Source organism: Tenrec ecaudatus, chromosome 10 (assembly GCF_050624435.1).
Source record: "Tenrec ecaudatus isolate mTenEca1 chromosome 10, mTenEca1.hap1, whole genome shotgun sequence".
NCBI classification, from domain to species: domain Eukaryota; kingdom Metazoa; phylum Chordata; class Mammalia; order Afrosoricida; family Tenrecidae; genus Tenrec; species Tenrec ecaudatus.
In genome coordinates, this window is record NC_134539.1 from 156,872,463 (window position 1) to 156,891,227 (window position 18,765).

Here is an 18,765-nt window from a genome sequence, read left to right on the forward strand (position 1 = left end):
ATGTGGCCGTGGGGTGTATGCTCTGTACCCTGCAGAGAAGCTTGGGCAGGTCCCAACCTCATGTCCTGAGCACAGCGACCCTCGGGGACAGAGTAGAACTGCCCCTGTGGGCTTCCAAGACTGAAACTACCGGCATAGAAAGCTTCCTCTTCCATGGGGTGGCTGGTGGGTTTGAACTGCTCACCTTGAGGTCAGAAGCCCAGCTTGAAACCCCACTATGCCACCAGGGTATTCCAAAACCAAAGTGACTGCCATCGGGTTGATGCTGACTCAGTGACCCTGTAGGATGGGGTTGAACTGGTCTACTGAGTGTCTGAGACTGTAAATCCTTCCCGGAGCAGAAAGCCCCGTCTTTCTTTCAGGGAGCGGCTGGCGGTTTTGAACTGCTGACCTTGTGATTAGCAGCCCAACTTCTAGCCAGTCCGTCACCTGCACAGCCCTCCTGCCTCAGCAGGCACCCAACAGAAAACACTGGAACATGCGAGGAGGGAAGCAGGGGCAGTGATGATCACAGCCTTTGATTGTAGACAGGGTGTTGCTCAGCTGGGTACCACTCACTGCGTGGCCCCCTAGAAGCTGAGAGGAGTGGAGGGGAGCTGTGGGCGCCAACAGAGATTTTTTAGTGAAAGAAAAGTTGCAGAAGGATTCCCATCTTAAGTTACCATGTATGTAAATACGTACACGAAACCCAGGATTCTGTCCATGCAGAGGGACATTCTAGAAGGACCCGTGTCAGACTCATAAGAGTTGTCACTTTGGGGGAGCAGTACATTTTAACCCTCTCTATTAATGGTTTAGTGTTCCCAATAACAGTACCAGTTGGTGCTGAGTTCGCCCAGCTCCGGGTGTATCGGTAGTCTTTCTTCCCAAGATGCCTCGGTTGGGTTTGACCCTCCAACCTCTGCACTAGCAGCCTCACCGTGTTAGTCATTGGCATCCCTCAGGAGCACACTCAGAATTTAACATTCATTTGGAAAATACAAGTTGAGGACAATTTCCTTGCAAGAGTTTGGAACTTAGTGTCAGGAGATGAGGGGCCGAGTTTGAGAGTGAGCGAGTGTGTGTGTGTGTGTGTTTATGGGTATGTTGAGTAAAGGTAGCTACATATTAGCACTTGGACTTCCAAGATCTCTCCATCAGAAGTTACATCAGAGGGACTTAGCAAACCAAAGTGAGCTGCCAGATACAAACAGATACAAGCAGATACAAACAGATACAAACAACAACAACAAGCACTGCCAGCCGGTTGATTTTTAAAGCAGCTCTGGTTAGGGTTTCCGAAAATGGAAATCTTTTTTAAAAAATCATTTTATTGGGGGCTCATACAACGCTTGTTACAATCTGTACATCCATCCATTGTGTCAAGCACATCTTTACATCTGTTGCCATCATCATTCTCAAAACATTTGCTTTCCACTTGAGCCCTTAGTATCAGCTCATTTCCACCTCCCTCCCCGCTCTCCTCTCCTTCATGAACCCTTGATAATTTGTAAATTATTATTTTGTCATATCTTACACTGTTCGACGGCTCCCTTCACCAACTTCCGTTGTCCATCCCCTGGAGAGGAGGCCATATATAGATCTTTGTAATCGGTTCCCCCCTTCTAACCCCCTTTCGTCCCACCCTCCTGGTATTGCCACTTGCCACTGGTCCTGAGGGGTTTATCTGTCCTGGATTCCCTGTGTTTCCAGTTCCTATCTGTACCAGTGTACATCCTCTGGTCCAGCCAGATTTGGAAGGTAGAATTGAGATCATGATAGTGGAGGGTAGGAAGCATTTAAGAACTAGAGGAAAGTTGTATGTTTCATCATTGCTACACAGCTTCTTGACTGGCTCTTCTCCTCCCTGGGACCCATTTGCAAGGGGATGTCCAGTTGCTCACAGATGGGCTTTGGGTCCCCAATCTGAATTCCCTTCCTCATTCACAATGATATGATTCCCCACCCCCCTTGATGCCTGATACCTGATCCCTTAGACACCTTGTGATCACACAGACTGGTGTGCTTCTTCCATGTGGGCTTTGTTGCTTCTCAGATAGATGGCCGCTTGTTTACCTTTAAGCCTTTAAGGTCCCAGACGCTATATCTTTTGATAGCTGTGCACCATCAGCTTTCTTCACCACATTTGCTTATGCACCCATTTGTCTTCAGCGATCATGTCGGGAGGGTGAGCATCATGGAATGCCCGTTTAATAGAACAAAGTATTCTTGCATTGAGGGAGTACTTGAGTGGAGGCCCAATGTCCATCTGCTATCTTAATACTAAGCCTATAAATATATGCACATGGTTCTATTTCTCCATTTTCATATATAAATTTATTTACATATGTACATGCCTGTATTTAGACCTCTATAAATGCCCTTTGCCTCCTAGTTCTTTCCTCTATTTCCTTTTATTTTCCTCTGGTCCCACTATCATGATCAGCCTTCATTTGGGTTTCAGTAATTCCTCTCAGTTACATTGCCCTTGATCAAGCCCTACCAGGACTCCTACACCCTCCTCGCCACCGATTTGGATCACTGGTTGTTCCCTTGTCCCTGGGTTTGTTAACACCACTACCTTTCCCTCCACCTCCCCCTATCCCATGTTCCCCTGGAACTGTTGGTCCCCTAGTTTTCTCCCTGGGGCTGTTTGTCCAGGAATGTTCCCTTCTTGATTTGCTCCAGAAAATGGAAATCTTTATGGAAGCACCACTTCCTCTTTTTCCCACTGAGTGGCTGCTGGTGGGTTTGAACTGCTGACCTTTCAGCGAGGAGCCCAGTACTTGTTTTGTCCCACAGCACCACCAGGCCTCCTGAGTGCAAGGCAGTGGGTGATCAGAGCCAACCTTTTGCCCCTGCAAACAGAACCTCAAGTTCCTGTGGAATCGAGCTCCACGGGGATTAGCTGAGGGAGCGCCCTGATGGGGAGCGTGCACACTCTTGACATGACAGGAAGTTTAGGTAATAAATCCAGGGGTGTGTGTCCTTCTTGGGACAATTAACCGTTTGAGATCTAAAGGGCAGCATTTGGCCAGGGACAGCGCTCCGTCAGGGGCCGGTAGGACAGATGGACAAGTGGACCCGGTGACTGCACGGGGAGGCGGGAAGAGCACTGTGACAGTGTACGAGTGACAATCTACATCACACACTTTTTTTTTAAAAAAAGAAGGTTTGCGTACAATTGTTTTCTCTTTGCTGCTGCTGTGGTTTAATGTTCACTTTTGGTCAAAGGTCCTGAATGACATCATAATAACTTTCGATTGAACTCACAGAGACCCCACCCTGCAGGTTTGCAAGCCTGGAACTCGTCTTTCTTCCGTGGAGCGGCTGATGGTTTCAAGCTGCTGGCCTTGAGCTTGGCAGCCCAAAGCACAACCACTGTACAACCAGGGCCCTTAGGAGCTGGAATCGAGCCAATGGCAATGAGTTTGGCTTTTGGTTTGGTATTTGATTAAATCTAGACTGAATTTTGCTGCAAATAACTACTGTATACATTTAAGAAACTAGGTTGCTTATTTTATGTGGTATGGTATAAGCCTGATGAATTTCTGTAGTTGGTTTTCCTTGTGTTTTGTGTCTAAGTATTGTTTCAGGAAGCCGTGACTGGCACTTACTGAGTTTTCCTTTTCACTGCACAGTTTTAAAATGTAAGAATGTCCCCTTCTTGTAAATTAGGCCCTCAGCAGCCATGCTGGGGAAACTGTATGTAAGTCTATTTGAAAAGTGCACTAAAAATAGGTTATTTCTTTGGATTGGTATAACAAAGCCTTTCTCAGTGACTTGTGTTACCCCCACCCCTGGCAATTTTAACACTTCATAAATAACCACAGAGAAACAAAAGAGCTTACTGTATTCTACATTAATTAAGACAAGTTCCCAAGTTAGTGAAAGTACTAAATTTTCTTTAGGTTAAATTCACACATCAATAATATTTATTTAATATGAGGCAGCCAGTACACAATATTCAATCATAATTTTATTATTTCAATTACTATCTGATCATAACTTTGTTTCTTTTAAATCTAGCATCATCAAAACCAACTAATTTTTTTTTTAAACCAACTAATTTTAACCAAAGTTTGCAGGTTGTTCACCCATCTCGTCCTTATTCCTATTCCAAAGAATTACTGGATTCCAGTGTTTAGAGTCTAAATATTATTAAGTGCCTGTATATGTCCTGTTTCCATGTTTTAATATTATGTATTTTCTAAAGTTTTATTTTTTAAAAATGATTTTATTGGGGTTCATACAACTTATCACAATCCATATATACATCCATCGTGTCAAGCACATTTGTACATTTGTTGTTCTCAAAACATTTGCTTTCTACTTGAGCCCTTGTTATCAGCTCCTCATATTTCCCCCTGCTCCCTCATGAAACCTTGGTAATTTATAAATTATTATTACTATTTTGTCATATCTTATACTGTCTAATGTCTCTCTCTCTATATATATATATTATATATAATCATTTTATTGTGGGCTCATACAACTCATTGCAATCTACATATACATCAATTGTGTAAAGCACATTTGTACATTCATTGCCCTCATCATTCTCAAAACATTTGCTCTCCACTTAAGCCCCTGGCATCTGCTCCTCATTTTCTCTCTCCCTTCCCTCTCCCCCTCCCTCATGAGCCCTTGATAATTTAGAAATAATGATTTTCTCATGTCTTACACTGTCCGAGACGTCTCCCTTCACCCACTTTTCTGTTGTCTGCTCCCCAGGGAGGAGGTTATATGTTGATCCTTGTGAAGTTGGTTTTTTTTAACTAATGAAGTTTTCAAGCTGCGGATCCAGAATTACAGAGAACTAAAATAAATAATGAAAACAAATTATTATGAAGTTTATATGCGAGAACATTGTTAATTTTCGATGTGTGTATTTGGCTCCAGGCCCACCCCTGGGTGGGATGGAGTGGGGCTGCCTTTGGAGTGCAGCCTGGGTGAATCCTTACTGGAGGTCATTTGAGGGGTTCAGCCAGCGTGGGTCCGTGCTGAAAAACGCTGACATTACAGTATATCTTGTAGAGGGGAGCCTAAACCAAGTGGGATCCAAATGTCAGGTTGCTAGATGAGGTCTAAAGGGGGCTGTCAGGGCCTGCAAAGAAATCAGACACTGATTAGATGTCTATGGGTAAACCCGAATAGGCCCAGGTGAGAGGTCCACCTGGGCACGAGCGGTGACATCACACAGGGCCTCCTAAACAGAGCCTCGCCAGCCGGTGGGGGCAGAGAGGATAAAGGCAGGCTGAAGGCAGGCTGCACCATTCTCTTCTCCTCCAGATGCACACTGCAAGCAGAGTGGGGGGGGGGGGGAATCTCTCCCACTTCCACTGCCCTTAAGCACCAGCGGGTCTTCTTGGGACCTGCATTCTCTGGGCTCTCTTGGGGTTTCCTGCTCTTGGCTCGGCATCCTGGGTCGGCATTCCTGTGCCCATATTCCTCATACGTATTTTTGCACACTCCCCTGAAACGGTCATTTTCAGCATTTTCAGTCGCGAACTTTTCCACATGGTCTGGCGTGCTTTCCAGAAATGGCGTGTTCTGTCTGAGTCTGTAATGCCTGGGACTCTCTTTCCCTCATGAAAGTCACGTGGATTGACAAAAGTGCTTCTGCCACGTGAATCCTTTCATCGTTGAGAAGTAAGAGTTGAGGTCAACCGCCCCAGAACCCTAACATGAGCAGCGGTGCTGATTGAATGGAAGGCCTTGCGGAGCCACGTGGGATGTGGGAACTGACGCTGAGGGGAACAGGACAAGGACGACATTCCCTAACCTAGAACGGAGGGAATCTGGAAAGCTGGGATTCCACGGCAGGAAGGCCTCCGTGGTAAGTTAGAGGTAAAATCCAAGTACATTATCTTGCCTTAAATATCATTCCCACAGATTCTCCCCTAACACTATGCTGCCTTAGCGTGAGCACTTGATCGCTTATCTCTCCCTATAGAAGCAGGCATGGTCCTTTTGCTCTCTCTTCCCACCGTGACACCCAACCCCCCCTGCACCTTCCCCCAAGGCACGTATTAGGTCTGCCCACCTGTGAGCTCAGGGACCTTGATGTAGACACCCCGACCCCGGGCCGCACGTAACTGAGTGTGCACGTCTCATGGCTCCCTGTAGATGTGCCAAGACAGTGCCGGCTCTCGCTGTCCTCTCCCAGCTCCGTGGGGCCCACCAAGAGCACCTTGAACCTTTTACCTCCTCCCCCACCGTCTGCCTAATCAAACAAGGGCATGCGATTCTTAGGTGCCTGCAAAATAAGCATTCATGTATTTTTCTGTTCACACACGTGGGAAACAGAGAACACTCTATGAGAGCATGCGGATGGATCCTTTATTCTCATATGTTACGAAGCCTGGCCGGCTGGGTTTCTGGGGTGGGGGGAGGCCTTCACACTTGTGGACTAGAGATGAGCCCCAGTCACATTCTCATAATTAATACTGTTCCCGCTACATCCTCCCATCACAGCGCTGCCTTAAGGTTACCTCGGAGAAGCACACGGCTGACTGCTAGGTGGCCGGCAGCTTCCACTCCAGGGGCAGACATGTGCTATTGCTCTCTGAGCTCTGAAGACAGCTGCTCCCCTTCTCCTGCCCCGACCCTGGTGTCAGGTGACTCCTCCAATAAAGTCAGAGATTGTTAGTCCGGGTTAACTAGAGAAACAAATCCAGAGACACTCATATGTGTGTATAAGAAAGAGCTTTATATCAAAGAGTAATTATATCTTAAGAAAACATCCCAGCCCAGTCCAGATCAAGTCCATAAGTCTGATATTAGTCCATATGTCTGGTTCCAGTCAATAAATTCCTCTTTAGACCCATGCAACACATGCAATGACACTGAATGCAGAATGATCACAGGCCAGTGGGTGCAAAGTCTTGTGGATCCAGTGGCAGTGGAAGCATCTCAGCGCTGGCGCAGGTCTCCACGTGGCTCTTCCAGTTCCAGCGCTCTGGCTGCATCAGTGTAGCTCCATGTGTCTTGTCAGCAGGAAGACAAAGCAGAGAGAGTGTGTATTCCACCTCCAGGGAGGAAGACAGGATTTCCCAGAATCCTCAGGAGAGCTGAGGGCAGCAGGCTTGGTGACAGGGAGGGGCGGCGAAAGGGAGGGAGACTGTCTGTGAAACAGACGGACACGGCGGCTGCAGTGGTGGCTCAAAGGGAGCAAGGATCGCGGGACCGGGCAGGGCATCCTTCTGCTGCACACGGAGCTGCGCCCGGCACGTCCAGCTCGACGGCATCTCACAAGAACCATGCTCGGGGCAGCGCGTCTGTGGTCTCGAGGGCTTTGCAAGACTGCTGCTGCCAAAGCCGCCTGGGAAAAAAGGCCCCTCTGAGGTGTCGCCGTTCACAGGAGGGGGAGCATTCCCATACGTAAGGCCCTGATGAGATGGGGCTTCCGACGAAGCTGTGGGTCAAGCTCCAGAGGAGGTCAGATCCCTGGTTCTTACTCTGGACACTTGTTCTGCCTCATACGAGTGAGTGAGTGTGTGGCAGGATGGAGTTTTGTTTACAACACGCACAGATTGGCATGAGGTAAGACCAAGGACTGCAGTTTCGCCAGCTCCCGGTTTGCACACGTGTTAAGCATGTAACTTCCGTGCCTAAGCCAACTCTGAGAAAATGTCCCCTTCTCTTTCCCTCAAAAAAATTTTTTTTCAGACACCCTTACCATACTTTGCACTTTTCCATAACTTTATTCAGCCTGAACCCAAGAGGACCCCCCAAAAGAAAGACAAAACCCCTCAAACTCACTGCCATCCAGGCCACGTGAATTCAGTGACCCTCTGGTCCGGGTAGGATGTCCCTGTGAGCATCTGAGACTGTGGCTGTCTATGGGGGTAGAAAGTCCTGTCTTTCTCTAGAGAGCGGCGAGTGGCTTCAAACTGCTGACCTTGCAGATCGGGGCCTGCCAGGGCTATGAATCCCGCTTCATACTAGGATCAGTCAGCTACGGGCCCCTCATGAATGAATGTCTTATGCGCATCTTCGGCGGGTGTGATCAGCCTTTGTACACGAAAGGCTCCCGGAGCACGGTGGGTGCCTCGCTTTGGAAAACGCCCTTTTGCCGCCACGGACTCTGTCTTAATCCTAAGCAGACTTGGAATTCTCTGTCTGCGGCAGCATCAGGGGTCTTATGTTCCTCCAGTGGATTCTCTAGAGTGAGTCCCCTTCACATGGACACCTGTGCAGCACCAGAACGAGGAGCCAGCCTCCACGAATGCCTGGGGTGCCCTGGCCGCGTGTTGTCCCCATGGGAGCTGACAATTCCACCTTTGAACCGCGTCTGCCTTTGGGTTAACTCGTCCCTTCCTCACCCTTTAACTAGCGTGGCACTAACCTACGAGAGATGCCACCCCTCACAGCGCCGGCACCTCCAGCTCACCCTCTCCTTACTGAGATCTAGGTGATGGGAAAGGAGGCTTCCCGGTGCCACTAGCAAGCCCGGCCAACAGCGAAGAGACTGCTCCAGCGCCCTTCCAAGCTCTCTCCCCTCCCTGCCATGCCCATGACCAAGGTCTCCAGAGAGAGAGAGAGAGAGAGAGAGAGAGAGAGAGGGATCCCACACCCAGGCTCCACACAGGTGCTCTGGGGGCAGGTGAGCTGCAAGCATTAGACGGGGTGGCACTGCCACCGTTGATTGTGGTCAGGCTGATGTTTTAGGTCACACACCCGTGAGGGGGATTGCACATATAGCTTGGGGTTCCACTCCAGGCTGGCTGTGACCAGGACCTAGCAGTTGAGGTGCCCCACCCCCAGGAAAGGAGTCTTATGAGGCCCCTACCAGGGTCTCTGGGGTCTTCCCATGAGGAATTTCCTGCTGTCTGCAAGAGCCCTGTGCTGGAGGAGGATGAAGGAATCCATCCCCTGGGGTCATGAGAAGGGCGGGAGGGAGCAGCGCTGGGGACTTGGTGTCTGTGGGTGGTTGCGGGGGAATCACCCGCTTAGGGGAGCACGGGCACAGGGTTCAGTGAGTTCTGGAGAGGGTGGACTGGGTCAGGATCTCCAGGTACAGAAGTGAGGTGGAAGGCCCTCAGTCAGCAGGTTGGGGTTTGCCACTTGTATCTGGCTCCCTGGGGTTTGGGACACCAAGCTGGACCCCATTCCATGGGCACAGGAGGCAGGGGGAGGACTGCGGGGACCCGGGAAGCAGTTGGGTACAGAGGGGGCGTTCTGGGAGCAGAGGCACTGCCCAGGGCCCAGGACAGCAGGACAGCCCATCAGGGCTGCAGGGCAGGAGGAGGGTGGCCACACAGCACCCCGAGTCCTTCCCGGTCAAGGCCATGAATCCCAGTGGCTTGTGTCCTTAGTTCAAGGCTATTTCTCCGAAGGGGTGGTGCCGCCTCAGCCCTGCCCAGCCAAGACCAGGACCGGCCCTGAAGGGAGGGGACTCCAGCGTGCACAACGGAAGCCTCCAGGACTTGGGCGTCCCTAGAGGGACCCTGGGGGAGAAGGGGCCTGTAAGGAATTTTGGGGCACGAAACAGAACCAAAGATCCAATCAGCAAAATTTAGAAGCAGGCTTTATTGGGAGGCTTGTGGGCGGATTCAGTAACTCAGGGAATTGAGCTATTGAAACCGCACTTTGGGAAATTTAGGCTGCGGTTTTTGTACCCCTGCTGGCAGGCACAGCTGGGAAGGGGCCAAGCTGGGGAGGATTTGTGCACACAGGTGCTTCAGAAGGGAGAAGGTCTTTGACCTTATCTATATGCCAAGGGCAGCTAGAGTGGAGCGTGCATATCTTCAGAAATCATTCTGGCTCCGGGAGGAGCCGGCTCCAGAAATTTGAAGGTTGAGCAGGGGAGGGGGAGATCAGTGAGAGAGGGAGGTCAGTGAAAGGGAGGTCTATGAGAGGTGAATTCTGAGAACCAAGCTGAAGGCATTGGATTCAAAATGGAGTCCCTTTTGGCAAGACCAGGCAGGGCCCACCGACTCCAGGCCCAGAACCCCTGCCTTGGCTTTGGAGTAGGGGCGGCTGAGGGAGGGGCCTGTGGCTGGGAGGAACAGTGAAGTGACCAGCAGTGGGATGCCCAGGGCATTTATTTGCCCACATGCCCTGAACTGACACCCCAAGTATAGGTGGGGGACAGTGAGGTGTCTCCGGAAGGCCCTGACTTCCCAGGGTTCCTGGTCCGTCAGTGATGTGGGTCAGATCACTGGGAGACAGCCTTGGGCAGAAAGGGCCATGGGAGTTTTGGAGGGGCTGGCTGAGGGAGTGCCCAGACATCATGGGGCTTGCTCTGGGGGTACCCGAGAGATCAAGGAATGCCGGTACCCCGAGTGCCCTGTACCCTCCTGCCCACACAGAGACCACCTGAGCGTGGCAGACAGGCCCCTGGGACAGAGGAGGCTGGGCAGGGAGGAACATGCACTGAGGGGAGCGGCCAGTGGCTGGGAAGGCGCTCTGGCCAGTTCTGAGAACCCCTGGTCCCAAGCCTAGAGCATCAGTGCCCAGCTCCTTTCTCCCCCACCGCGACACCTGGCTGTGGCCCTGCCTGTCGTTTGATGTCACTCCTGACTGGGGTCACATGGTCAGTGCCAGGTCCTAGGTGGCAACCCCACTGCAGGGAGTTCTGACTGCCACTCCTTCCCATCCTCTGTCATTTGTGTTATCAGGAATCCAACTTTACTTGCCCTCCACCCCCTATTCTGACACCGGCCCTGGTTGGTATTTCTGGGAGGTCTGCCTGATGGACTCCACCCTGGGCATCCTGCGAGCAGGTCCCCATCCCCTGCGGAGCAGCCTGGGCCCCGGGGTGCAGCGACTGCAGCAATAGCAGCAGGGTGGCTGCAGGCTCAGGGCTTGGTCCCAGGCGGCTGAGTCAGTGCGGAGCACCGCGCCCCTGGCAGTTAGTTTAAATGCCGAAAACATGCCCGACAGAAACGGTCTGGTGACACCCAGGGCACTGCCCTTCCCACACGGGAGGCTCGCCTCTGGCTCCCAAGCACCCTGTTCCTTCTCCCACTTAGGGTTCCGAAAGTCCGGGGCCGCCGTCTGGGGCTTCCAGAGCGCATTGGAGGAGAGGCCACCCGAGCCTTGGGGGCAGCAGAGGAGGCTGGGGTGTGGGGGGCAGAGGTGGGGGCAGAGGGCAGAGGGCAGAGGGCGGAGCGGGGCTGGCAGTGCTTGGGTTTCGATTAGAGCCGCGGGTTCAGGTGGGCCGCTGAATTTCACTTTCTCAGCCAAGGAAAAGGAAACCGAAACCAGGTTGGGGTCACGTGACGCCCGGCCGAGCGAGTATATCAGCCGGCGCCGCGCCGGGCTCGCAGAGCGCGCGGATCCAGCCGGCCCGCTTCCCGCTTCCCGCGGGCATGCAGTGCCCTTCTTGCTACCACGTCTCCAAAGACGAAGCGCCCAAATTCTGCAGCGAGTGTGGAGTCAGGCTTCCGGCGGTGCCCCCCCCAGGTGAGGTCGCAGGGCAGGCCGGGCCGTGGGACACCCTGGAGGAGGCGGCCTCTCCATGATGATGCCCGTGGCTGGGCGCCAGAGGGGACCAGAGCAGCTGGTCGGGTCCAGACCTGGGGCGCCGGTACTGGGGAGGGCGCGGCTTCTTGTTTCTCAGAGCCTGTGCTCATGGGGGACAGGGAGGAGCTGGGCTGGCTGAGGCGCTGCTGAGCAAAAGAGGCCCCTGGCTGTGGGGTCTGAGGGGTCACGGGTATGGGGGGGGGGAGGCTCCATAGTAGCACGTCATGGGATGTGGGGTAGGACTTCTAATGCGCTCAGTCTGGTTCAACCCTGCACCCGGATATATTAAATCAGAACAGAAACTTCCACCTGACCCCGGGCCATCCTGCTGTCTATAAGAATCACCTGGGGGTCCTGGGCAGCTGCAGATGGATTCAGGCCATCTGAGGTGGAAAGGCACATTCTCCGCAAGGGCTAGACCCGCAGAACCCATTCATCAGGGGCCCTGGTGTGTAGGTGACGGTGGGGGTCCCCGCTGCCCAGTGGGTGGGCCCCCTGGGGGGGCGGGTGGAGTGGTGGGCTCGGGTTCTTCATCTGCTTGGCAGCCGGGACCTTAGCGGGGCTTTCCTTCCTTATCTGGAGGACTTGGTCCTCTCCTAGCTGGGTCACACCCAAACCTCTCTGTCCTCCTGGGCCGTTCCCCTCAGCTCCTGCTGCCCCCTTCCTCCTTACCATGCTGGAGCTCAGTGCCTGCCCACCGCCCATCCCCTCCCCGCAAACAGCAGCAGGACATGCAGCTGGGCCCACAGCCTCAAACTCCTCGGTGCCCACTCCCTTCCAGCTCCCACAGAACTGACCCAGGACTGACCCCTGCTGCCCACCACCCTCTAGGCCCCTGTAGAGGCTCCTAGGGGCCTCCCTGCCTCCACCCGCGTCTGGCACTCATATAGCACCGGGAAAACCACGCCTTCCCCTTCCAAGAGCCTCCCACCCCCTTCTTACCCTGAGCAAAGTCCCTGCTGTCCTCTTCTCCCCTACTGCCCCCCCATCCCCACGATACCATCAACCTTTGTTGCCTCCCACACCCCAGAGCCTTTGTTGCCCTTCCTGGACCATGTCAGCTTTGCTCTGACTACAGACCCTTTGCCCACTTAGCCCTCCACCTGGAACAAGGACCAGGGGGTGGGGGACAATGACCAGCACTGCACAGTAAGTGGGGAAGGTCAGCAGTTTGAATCCAGTAGCTGTTCAGAAGGAGGAAGATGTGGCCGTCTGATTCCGTAAAGATGGCGGCCTTGAGAATCCTAGGGGCAGTCCGAGGTCCTTGTGAACCAGATTCGCCTGGACTTTCCCCCTCTCTGCCCTCTCTCAGGAGGCTCACCCTGACCACTCGGAAAATCAGGGCCAGCCCCTCCCCTGGTGCCCACTGCTCGGCTGGCTCTTAGCATGGGGCCTTCTTCACTGCGGCACCCCAGTTCCTTGCACAACGCCTGCCACAGGATACAACGACCCTAAGCAGGCCAAACTTGCTGCCAACGGGCTGCTCCCAGCTCCGAGCCATTCCTTAGGACCGAGTCGGATTGTCCCTGTGAGTTTCCCACGAGTAGACAGCCCGTGCTTTCTCCCGAGGAGCAGAGCGGCTGTTGGGTTTGAGTGGGAACTGCTGACCTGGTGTGAACAGCCTGTGGGGGCACTGTTCTTCCCGGGGAGAGTGCCCGCCTGATCTCTCAGAGAGAGGAGAGGAGAGACCAGCTTTACCAGAGCTCCGTGCTCACCAGCCTTTGGGGACCCTCAGGAACTGTGCTTGGTGTTAGGGGTGGGGGAGACAGCCCCCTTTCTCTGGTGTCTGCTGCCTTAGATGGATGAAGTGTACCCTGGGGGCACTGTTCTCTCTCGGATGTGTGGGTCTCCATTCCTGCCCATGGGAAATGAGGGGGGCTTTGGGGAGTGGTCAGGCACGGGGGTCAGCTCGGCCCTCAGCTCCTCTCTCCCGGGGTCTCCAGGGACTCAGAGTCCCTCTCACTGGCATGACTGAGCGGTCAGTGTCCCGCTGGCCCCGCCCCCTTCTCAGAGGGCAAGGTTTCCAGCTCTCTCCCCCTGGTCTTTTGCAGAAATGGAAACTGAAACCAAGCTTTGGGGCCGCTGCGGGGTGAGGGCATTTCCTCCTCCAGTCTGTAGTCCACAGGCATGGTGCTCGGGGCGGGGCCATTTATTTCCTCCTCCAGTCTGTAGTCCACAGGCATGGTGCTCGGGGCGGGGCCATTTATTTCCTCCTCCAGTCTGTTGTCCACAGGACATGGTACTGCGGCAGCGGGCATTTATTTCCTCTTCCACTCTGCAGTCCACAGGCATGGTGTTCAGGGAGGTGGCTCAGGAAGCCCGTCTGCCTAGGACTGCAGGGCACTTGGGTCTTGGGGCTGGAAGACTTCAGGATTGCAGGCATGGAGGGGGACCCAGAGAGCCCCAGTTCTCCTGAGCACAGGTGAAGCTTGGGAGGTGGTGCTGGGCTGCCCCAATGAAGGGGGGCTCCAGTGGTTGGGTTGTGGGGACCTTGGGGCCAGCAACTATAAGAGGCCCTTGAGTGTTCAAATGTCCAGCAGCTATCCCCCCACCAAGCCCCCACTGCTCAGCACTGTTCCAGGGGACCCTTCTCCTGAGCCAGGTCTGAGCCTCCCTCAACCCCTCCCCTGCAACCCCACTGAGCACGGTCTGCGCACCTGTGCATCTATCTGTCTGTCCATCTACCTGCAGGTCTTTTTGCAGGTCACCTGCCCAGGTGTCCTGTACACTGTAAGGTAGCGGGAATTGTCCCTGATTCAGGGTCACATCAGGGGATCAGAGACTTCTAGGATGGGGCTCCCACAAATGGATGGCACAAGAGGGATCACTGTTCATCCCCAGTGGGAAGCTGGAGGGGGCAGTGCCCTCCCTGGACTTCACACCTCTCTCATGGCTAGGTGCCTAGGCAGGACACTTACTGTACACACTTGAATATAAGCCAACCCGAATGTCGACAGAAGCACTTACTTTTATCACCAAAAATGGCATAAAAATGTGCTGACAAACTAGGCTGATCCTTGAGTATTTGCGGCCTCCTCTCTGCCCTTGGTTCACTGTTTGTGTCTGTCCCAGCCCCTCCCACATGCGCCCTGGCCAGCTTGCTGGCTCAGTGTGTGGCAGGTGCCTGTAAGCCAGCTGTTAAGAGATGGCCTGGTGGCCACACTGTGTGTGTCAGAGGGCTGGGCTCCACAGGCTGGTCCTGGCAGATCGCCACCCTTGGGGTGGATTCAAACTCCCAAACGCATAGGGTGTAGTGGGACTCCTCCAGTGTGACTTGCAGGCGTTTGTGCTGTCTGCGCTCAGTGCACCCCCTGCTTCACCCTCATACCTGCTACCATCCCAGAGTGATCTGTGCTGGGGTGCACACCTGTGTGTGAGCCCAGCCCCAATCAAACAGTGCCATCCGGCTGGTCTGACTCACCATGAGTCTCAGAGGGTTTCCTGGGTGGTGGGCCTTTGCCAGAGCAGACGGCCTCATCTGTCTCTCTTGGGGGGCCATCGGTGGGCTTGAACTGCTAACCTGCCAGTTAGCAGCCCAGGGATTACCTGCCAGCAGCACACATGAAGGGGGGTGGGGTGTAAAGTATTCAAATCAGGGTCTGTTAGGAAGTGCCTGCAGGGCAGGGAGTCCTCCCCCCCCCCCCCCATACGAATCCTTTGCCAGTGCTCTGCCACCTGGTACTCGGGGCTGGCCTTGCTGTCACTGAGCTGTCTGCTTCCCACCACACACCCCTACACGCTGCCCTGTCCCAACACCCATTCCCCTGTTGTTCCCGCTTTTCCTGGGCCCAGGTCACCTGGTCAGGGGGCGGGGGCCTGCCTGCACATTCTCTGGCTGCTCCTGCAGGGCTCTTTCCCAGCCACGCCCTCCAGAGGTGGGTGCCCCAGTTGTGGCCTCTCGCAGGTTTCTCATCAGCCACAGTAGCAGGCCTCTATGCCTTCAAATTGCCTGCTGCTTGCCTTTGGGAGGAGTCGGGTGGTGCTGTGAGCTACGTGCTGGGTGGCGAATCGCAAGGCCGTGAGATCGAACCCCACAGCAGCTCCGATGACAACGAGGCTGGCTGCTCTGAGGCTGGACTTCTGGCTGGGAGGTCACTCAGTTCACCCCTTGTGTCCTGGATCCCCCAGGCCACTGTGCTCTTCGCAGGAAGGAGGTCACCCACTGAGACTGGACTTCCCCTTGGCCTGACCTTCCCTTTTCCACGCAGGTCCTGAGGTCCCCAGCGCTGAGCTGCTGCCTGCTCCGGATGGGGAAATGGAGTGTGGGCAGGAGCTGAAGGAAGATGGCGGCCCGTTCTTGTCCCCGGGGCCAGCTGACCAGCCCGGGGACCCAGACCAGTCCTGTACAGATGCGTCCTTGACCGCCCAGCTGGTGAGTGGATGGGGAGCGTGTGGAAACCAAAGCTCCATCGGCGTTGCTTCCTCCCTCTGCTGGGGCAGTGGTTTCCTGGTGCCATTTCATCAGCAGCCGAGCAGGCTTGGCCCTGTCCACCCTGGACTGCCCCGTGTCCCCAGAGTGTTCCTCCAGGACAGCTGCAGCTTGCTGATGCTGCCCCTCTGCACGGGCGTAGCAGGGCCCCTCGTTCTGTGCTGCCTCGCTGGGGAGCTGGCTGTTTCTGGGTCTCTCCCCTTTGGTGTTGGCGCCTGAAGGGCCCACCACTGCAGACACAGGCCACACTAGGGAGTGTTGCAGTTGTAGGCACAGGGCATGCTGGGAGTGTTGCACCTCCAGACCTGGAGCATGCTGGGAGTGTTGCAGCTGCAGGCCTGGGGCATGCTGGGAGTGTTGCCGTTGCAGGCACAGGGCATGCTGGGAGTGTTGCCGCTGCAGGCCTGGGGCATGCTGGGAGTGTTGCTGCTGCAGGCCTGGGGCATGCTGGGAGTGTTGCTGCTGCAGGCCTGGGGCATGTGGGCTGTGGCTACAGATACTTCATCCCTGGGGAATGAGGTGTTCTCTTCTGCTCCCTGGGACCTCAGACAGCTCCTTGCCCTCCTCAGCCACCAGCAGGATGTCTGGGGCAATGAGTTTGGGGGAACCCCTGGTGAGATTCCCTTGGTCGGTTCCTGGACATTTCTGTGTGTGTGGGGGGGGGGGTGGGAAACCGTGGTGGTGAGGAGCCCTCTGTGTTGTTAAGACCCAGGTGGTTGACTCTGGTCCCTGGACTTCTTGCCCGACACTGAGCTGGCTGCTGCCCTCTTGCCTGTGTGGGCTGCTTGTGCCTGGTCCACAGCCACTCTTCCAGGGGGTGCTTTGTTGTTGCAAATGAGTGGAGATGCAGGGGAACCAGAGCACATGGAATGAATCTGTGAAAAAGCAGACACCTGCAGCTCGCTCAGGCATGTAGCAAGGAACTGAGCTGTGTCCTCTCTGTTTATTCACGTTCAAGTTTAGGAACACAGGACTGGTTACATTGACTCAAAAATTGTTTCTAAGTCTAAAAAATGACTTTCTCAAAACTACATTATCTAAGACAACAAGTGGTCTGGTGCCCTAAGGTACAATCTATAAAGCAAAGAACCAGGACCATACACACGCAGGAATGTTTGCATTTCCTCGAGAACCAACATGACCCGTCTGCAGAACCGCTGACCCGAATGTGCATCCTTCAAGCCTTGATTTGTATCCAAGTTCCAGCCTTAGTCCGGCTTCCTTTCCCCCTTTCATAGCCTCCAGATGAAGGGAACACAGAGTAAGGGCAGTATTTCTCCTTCTACAGTTCTTTGTTTGCTGAGGGTTTTTTCTGAAGACTAGATAAAAGACAAAACGGACAAATTATGTGCAAAAGCAACCCTGCAAAAGAGCCAAATATAGCTTTAAGAGGGAATAGGTTATAAGTATCCTGTATATGATATTGTAATTGCAAAATATCCTGTGATAGATTGTGATAGTTCAATAGCTGTCTTTGAACACGATCTCAAGGAACCAGAGTGTCATTATAAATCACAGGAGTAACACATATGGACATATGATTCCAATCACTTTGTAATGTAATTTGTTGCTTAATACTATTAATCTGGTCTCCCAGAAGAATAACTGTTTGAGATAAATCAGCCAATTGTTCATGAACTTGCTGGTCAAGATGTTGTTGAGTAGACCACAAAAGCTCAGAATTTTGATGCCAATCATCTATGATCGTAGCGGTTTGTACAGACTGATGTAAAGCTAATCCTGCATAGTAGCAGTAACTGCAATAATTCCTAGGATTGCAGCTATTAAAATTCCCCCAAATCACTTTGATCTTCTCAAAAGTCATTTAGCCAATTTGTCAATTAAAGCTGAAGTAGGAGCACTTTGCCATAGTCGAGACACTTGAGTCGGCCTCCACATTCCCACTGCAGCTCTCAAAATATACATGCTTTCACTACTATGATGAAAAAAAATAGAATTGAAACAAGTAAAAAAGAGCAATGATTGCAATTAATTTCTCCAGAGGAGTGATTCCAATGGACAGATCCTTTCCTGAAGAGCTATGCACCCAAGCTTGGACGTATCTGGTTGTAGTAACTGTAAAGGGCAAGGTGTAATTTCCTGTATGGTTAGTACTGTTGCCAACCCATCCTCTAATAGGGAACACGGCAGCATCTATTTTCCACGAGCGAGTTTGGATGGGTTTTCCTATCATAAGAGGGCGGGGAGGAGAACATCCTCCTCCATGCCAAAGAAGAGGCCCTGATGCCTGCGTGCCATCGATGCCATTGAAGGTCAGCTGCAGATTTGACCCGAGTGGCACCGGAAAGGCTCCCACCAATGAAAACCCCTTGAGAATTATTATCACCTCAGGCAAGTGCTCCAGTGGACCCAATCAGACACGTGCACATAGGTTGGTGATTGACATGGGGGCAACAGAGGGACAGTAAAATTTCCTGTTATATTTCAATTGGAAAACCCTTGAGCACTTAAAATTAGTAATTTTCATGGCTTGTTCTTATCTCCTGAGTTTTTTAGGAGAGACACCTAGGCCTGATATTTTAACTTTAAACCATGTTCCCTGTGTACGATCCATATAGGAAGTCCATCAATCCCAGTTTCATAGGCTGGAATAATGCTGCCTTCTTTGTTTGCTCCAAATGGTCCTCGATCACCCAAAGGCTCCAGCATCCAAGAGGCTTCATGAATATCCATTGGGGCGGTAGGATCTGTCCAAGAGACTCCTCTGTTCAAGGGTGGGTTAGGAATAGAGGTCCGATAAGTAAAATTCTCAGCATTTACCTGAGTAGTCAAAATAGCCATCCTAGCTAACAACAAATGAGACGCTGTCATCCCTTGTCCATGGGAATGCACTGGTTGTTCTCCTTCCGTGCCTAACTTCTCAA

The 18,765-nt window shown here is 53.1% G+C and overlaps 1 protein-coding gene across 1 annotated transcript in view; it reads left to right on the plus strand.

Moving 5' to 3' along the window:
* The first annotated feature begins 11,223 nt into the window (after positions 1 to 11,223).
* LOC142460102 (E3 ubiquitin-protein ligase RNF213-like) overlaps positions 11,224 to 18,765 on the plus strand; it is a 134,456-nt gene continuing 126,914 nt past the window's right edge. Inside the window, exons 1-2 of the mRNA XM_075562324.1 lie at positions 11,224 to 11,391; positions 15,660 to 15,823. Of these exons, the coding sequence (XP_075418439.1) occupies positions 11,298 to 11,391; positions 15,660 to 15,823 (258 nt within the window). The 5' untranslated portion in view covers positions 11,224 to 11,297. The remainder of the gene's footprint in view (positions 11,392 to 15,659; positions 15,824 to 18,765) is intronic.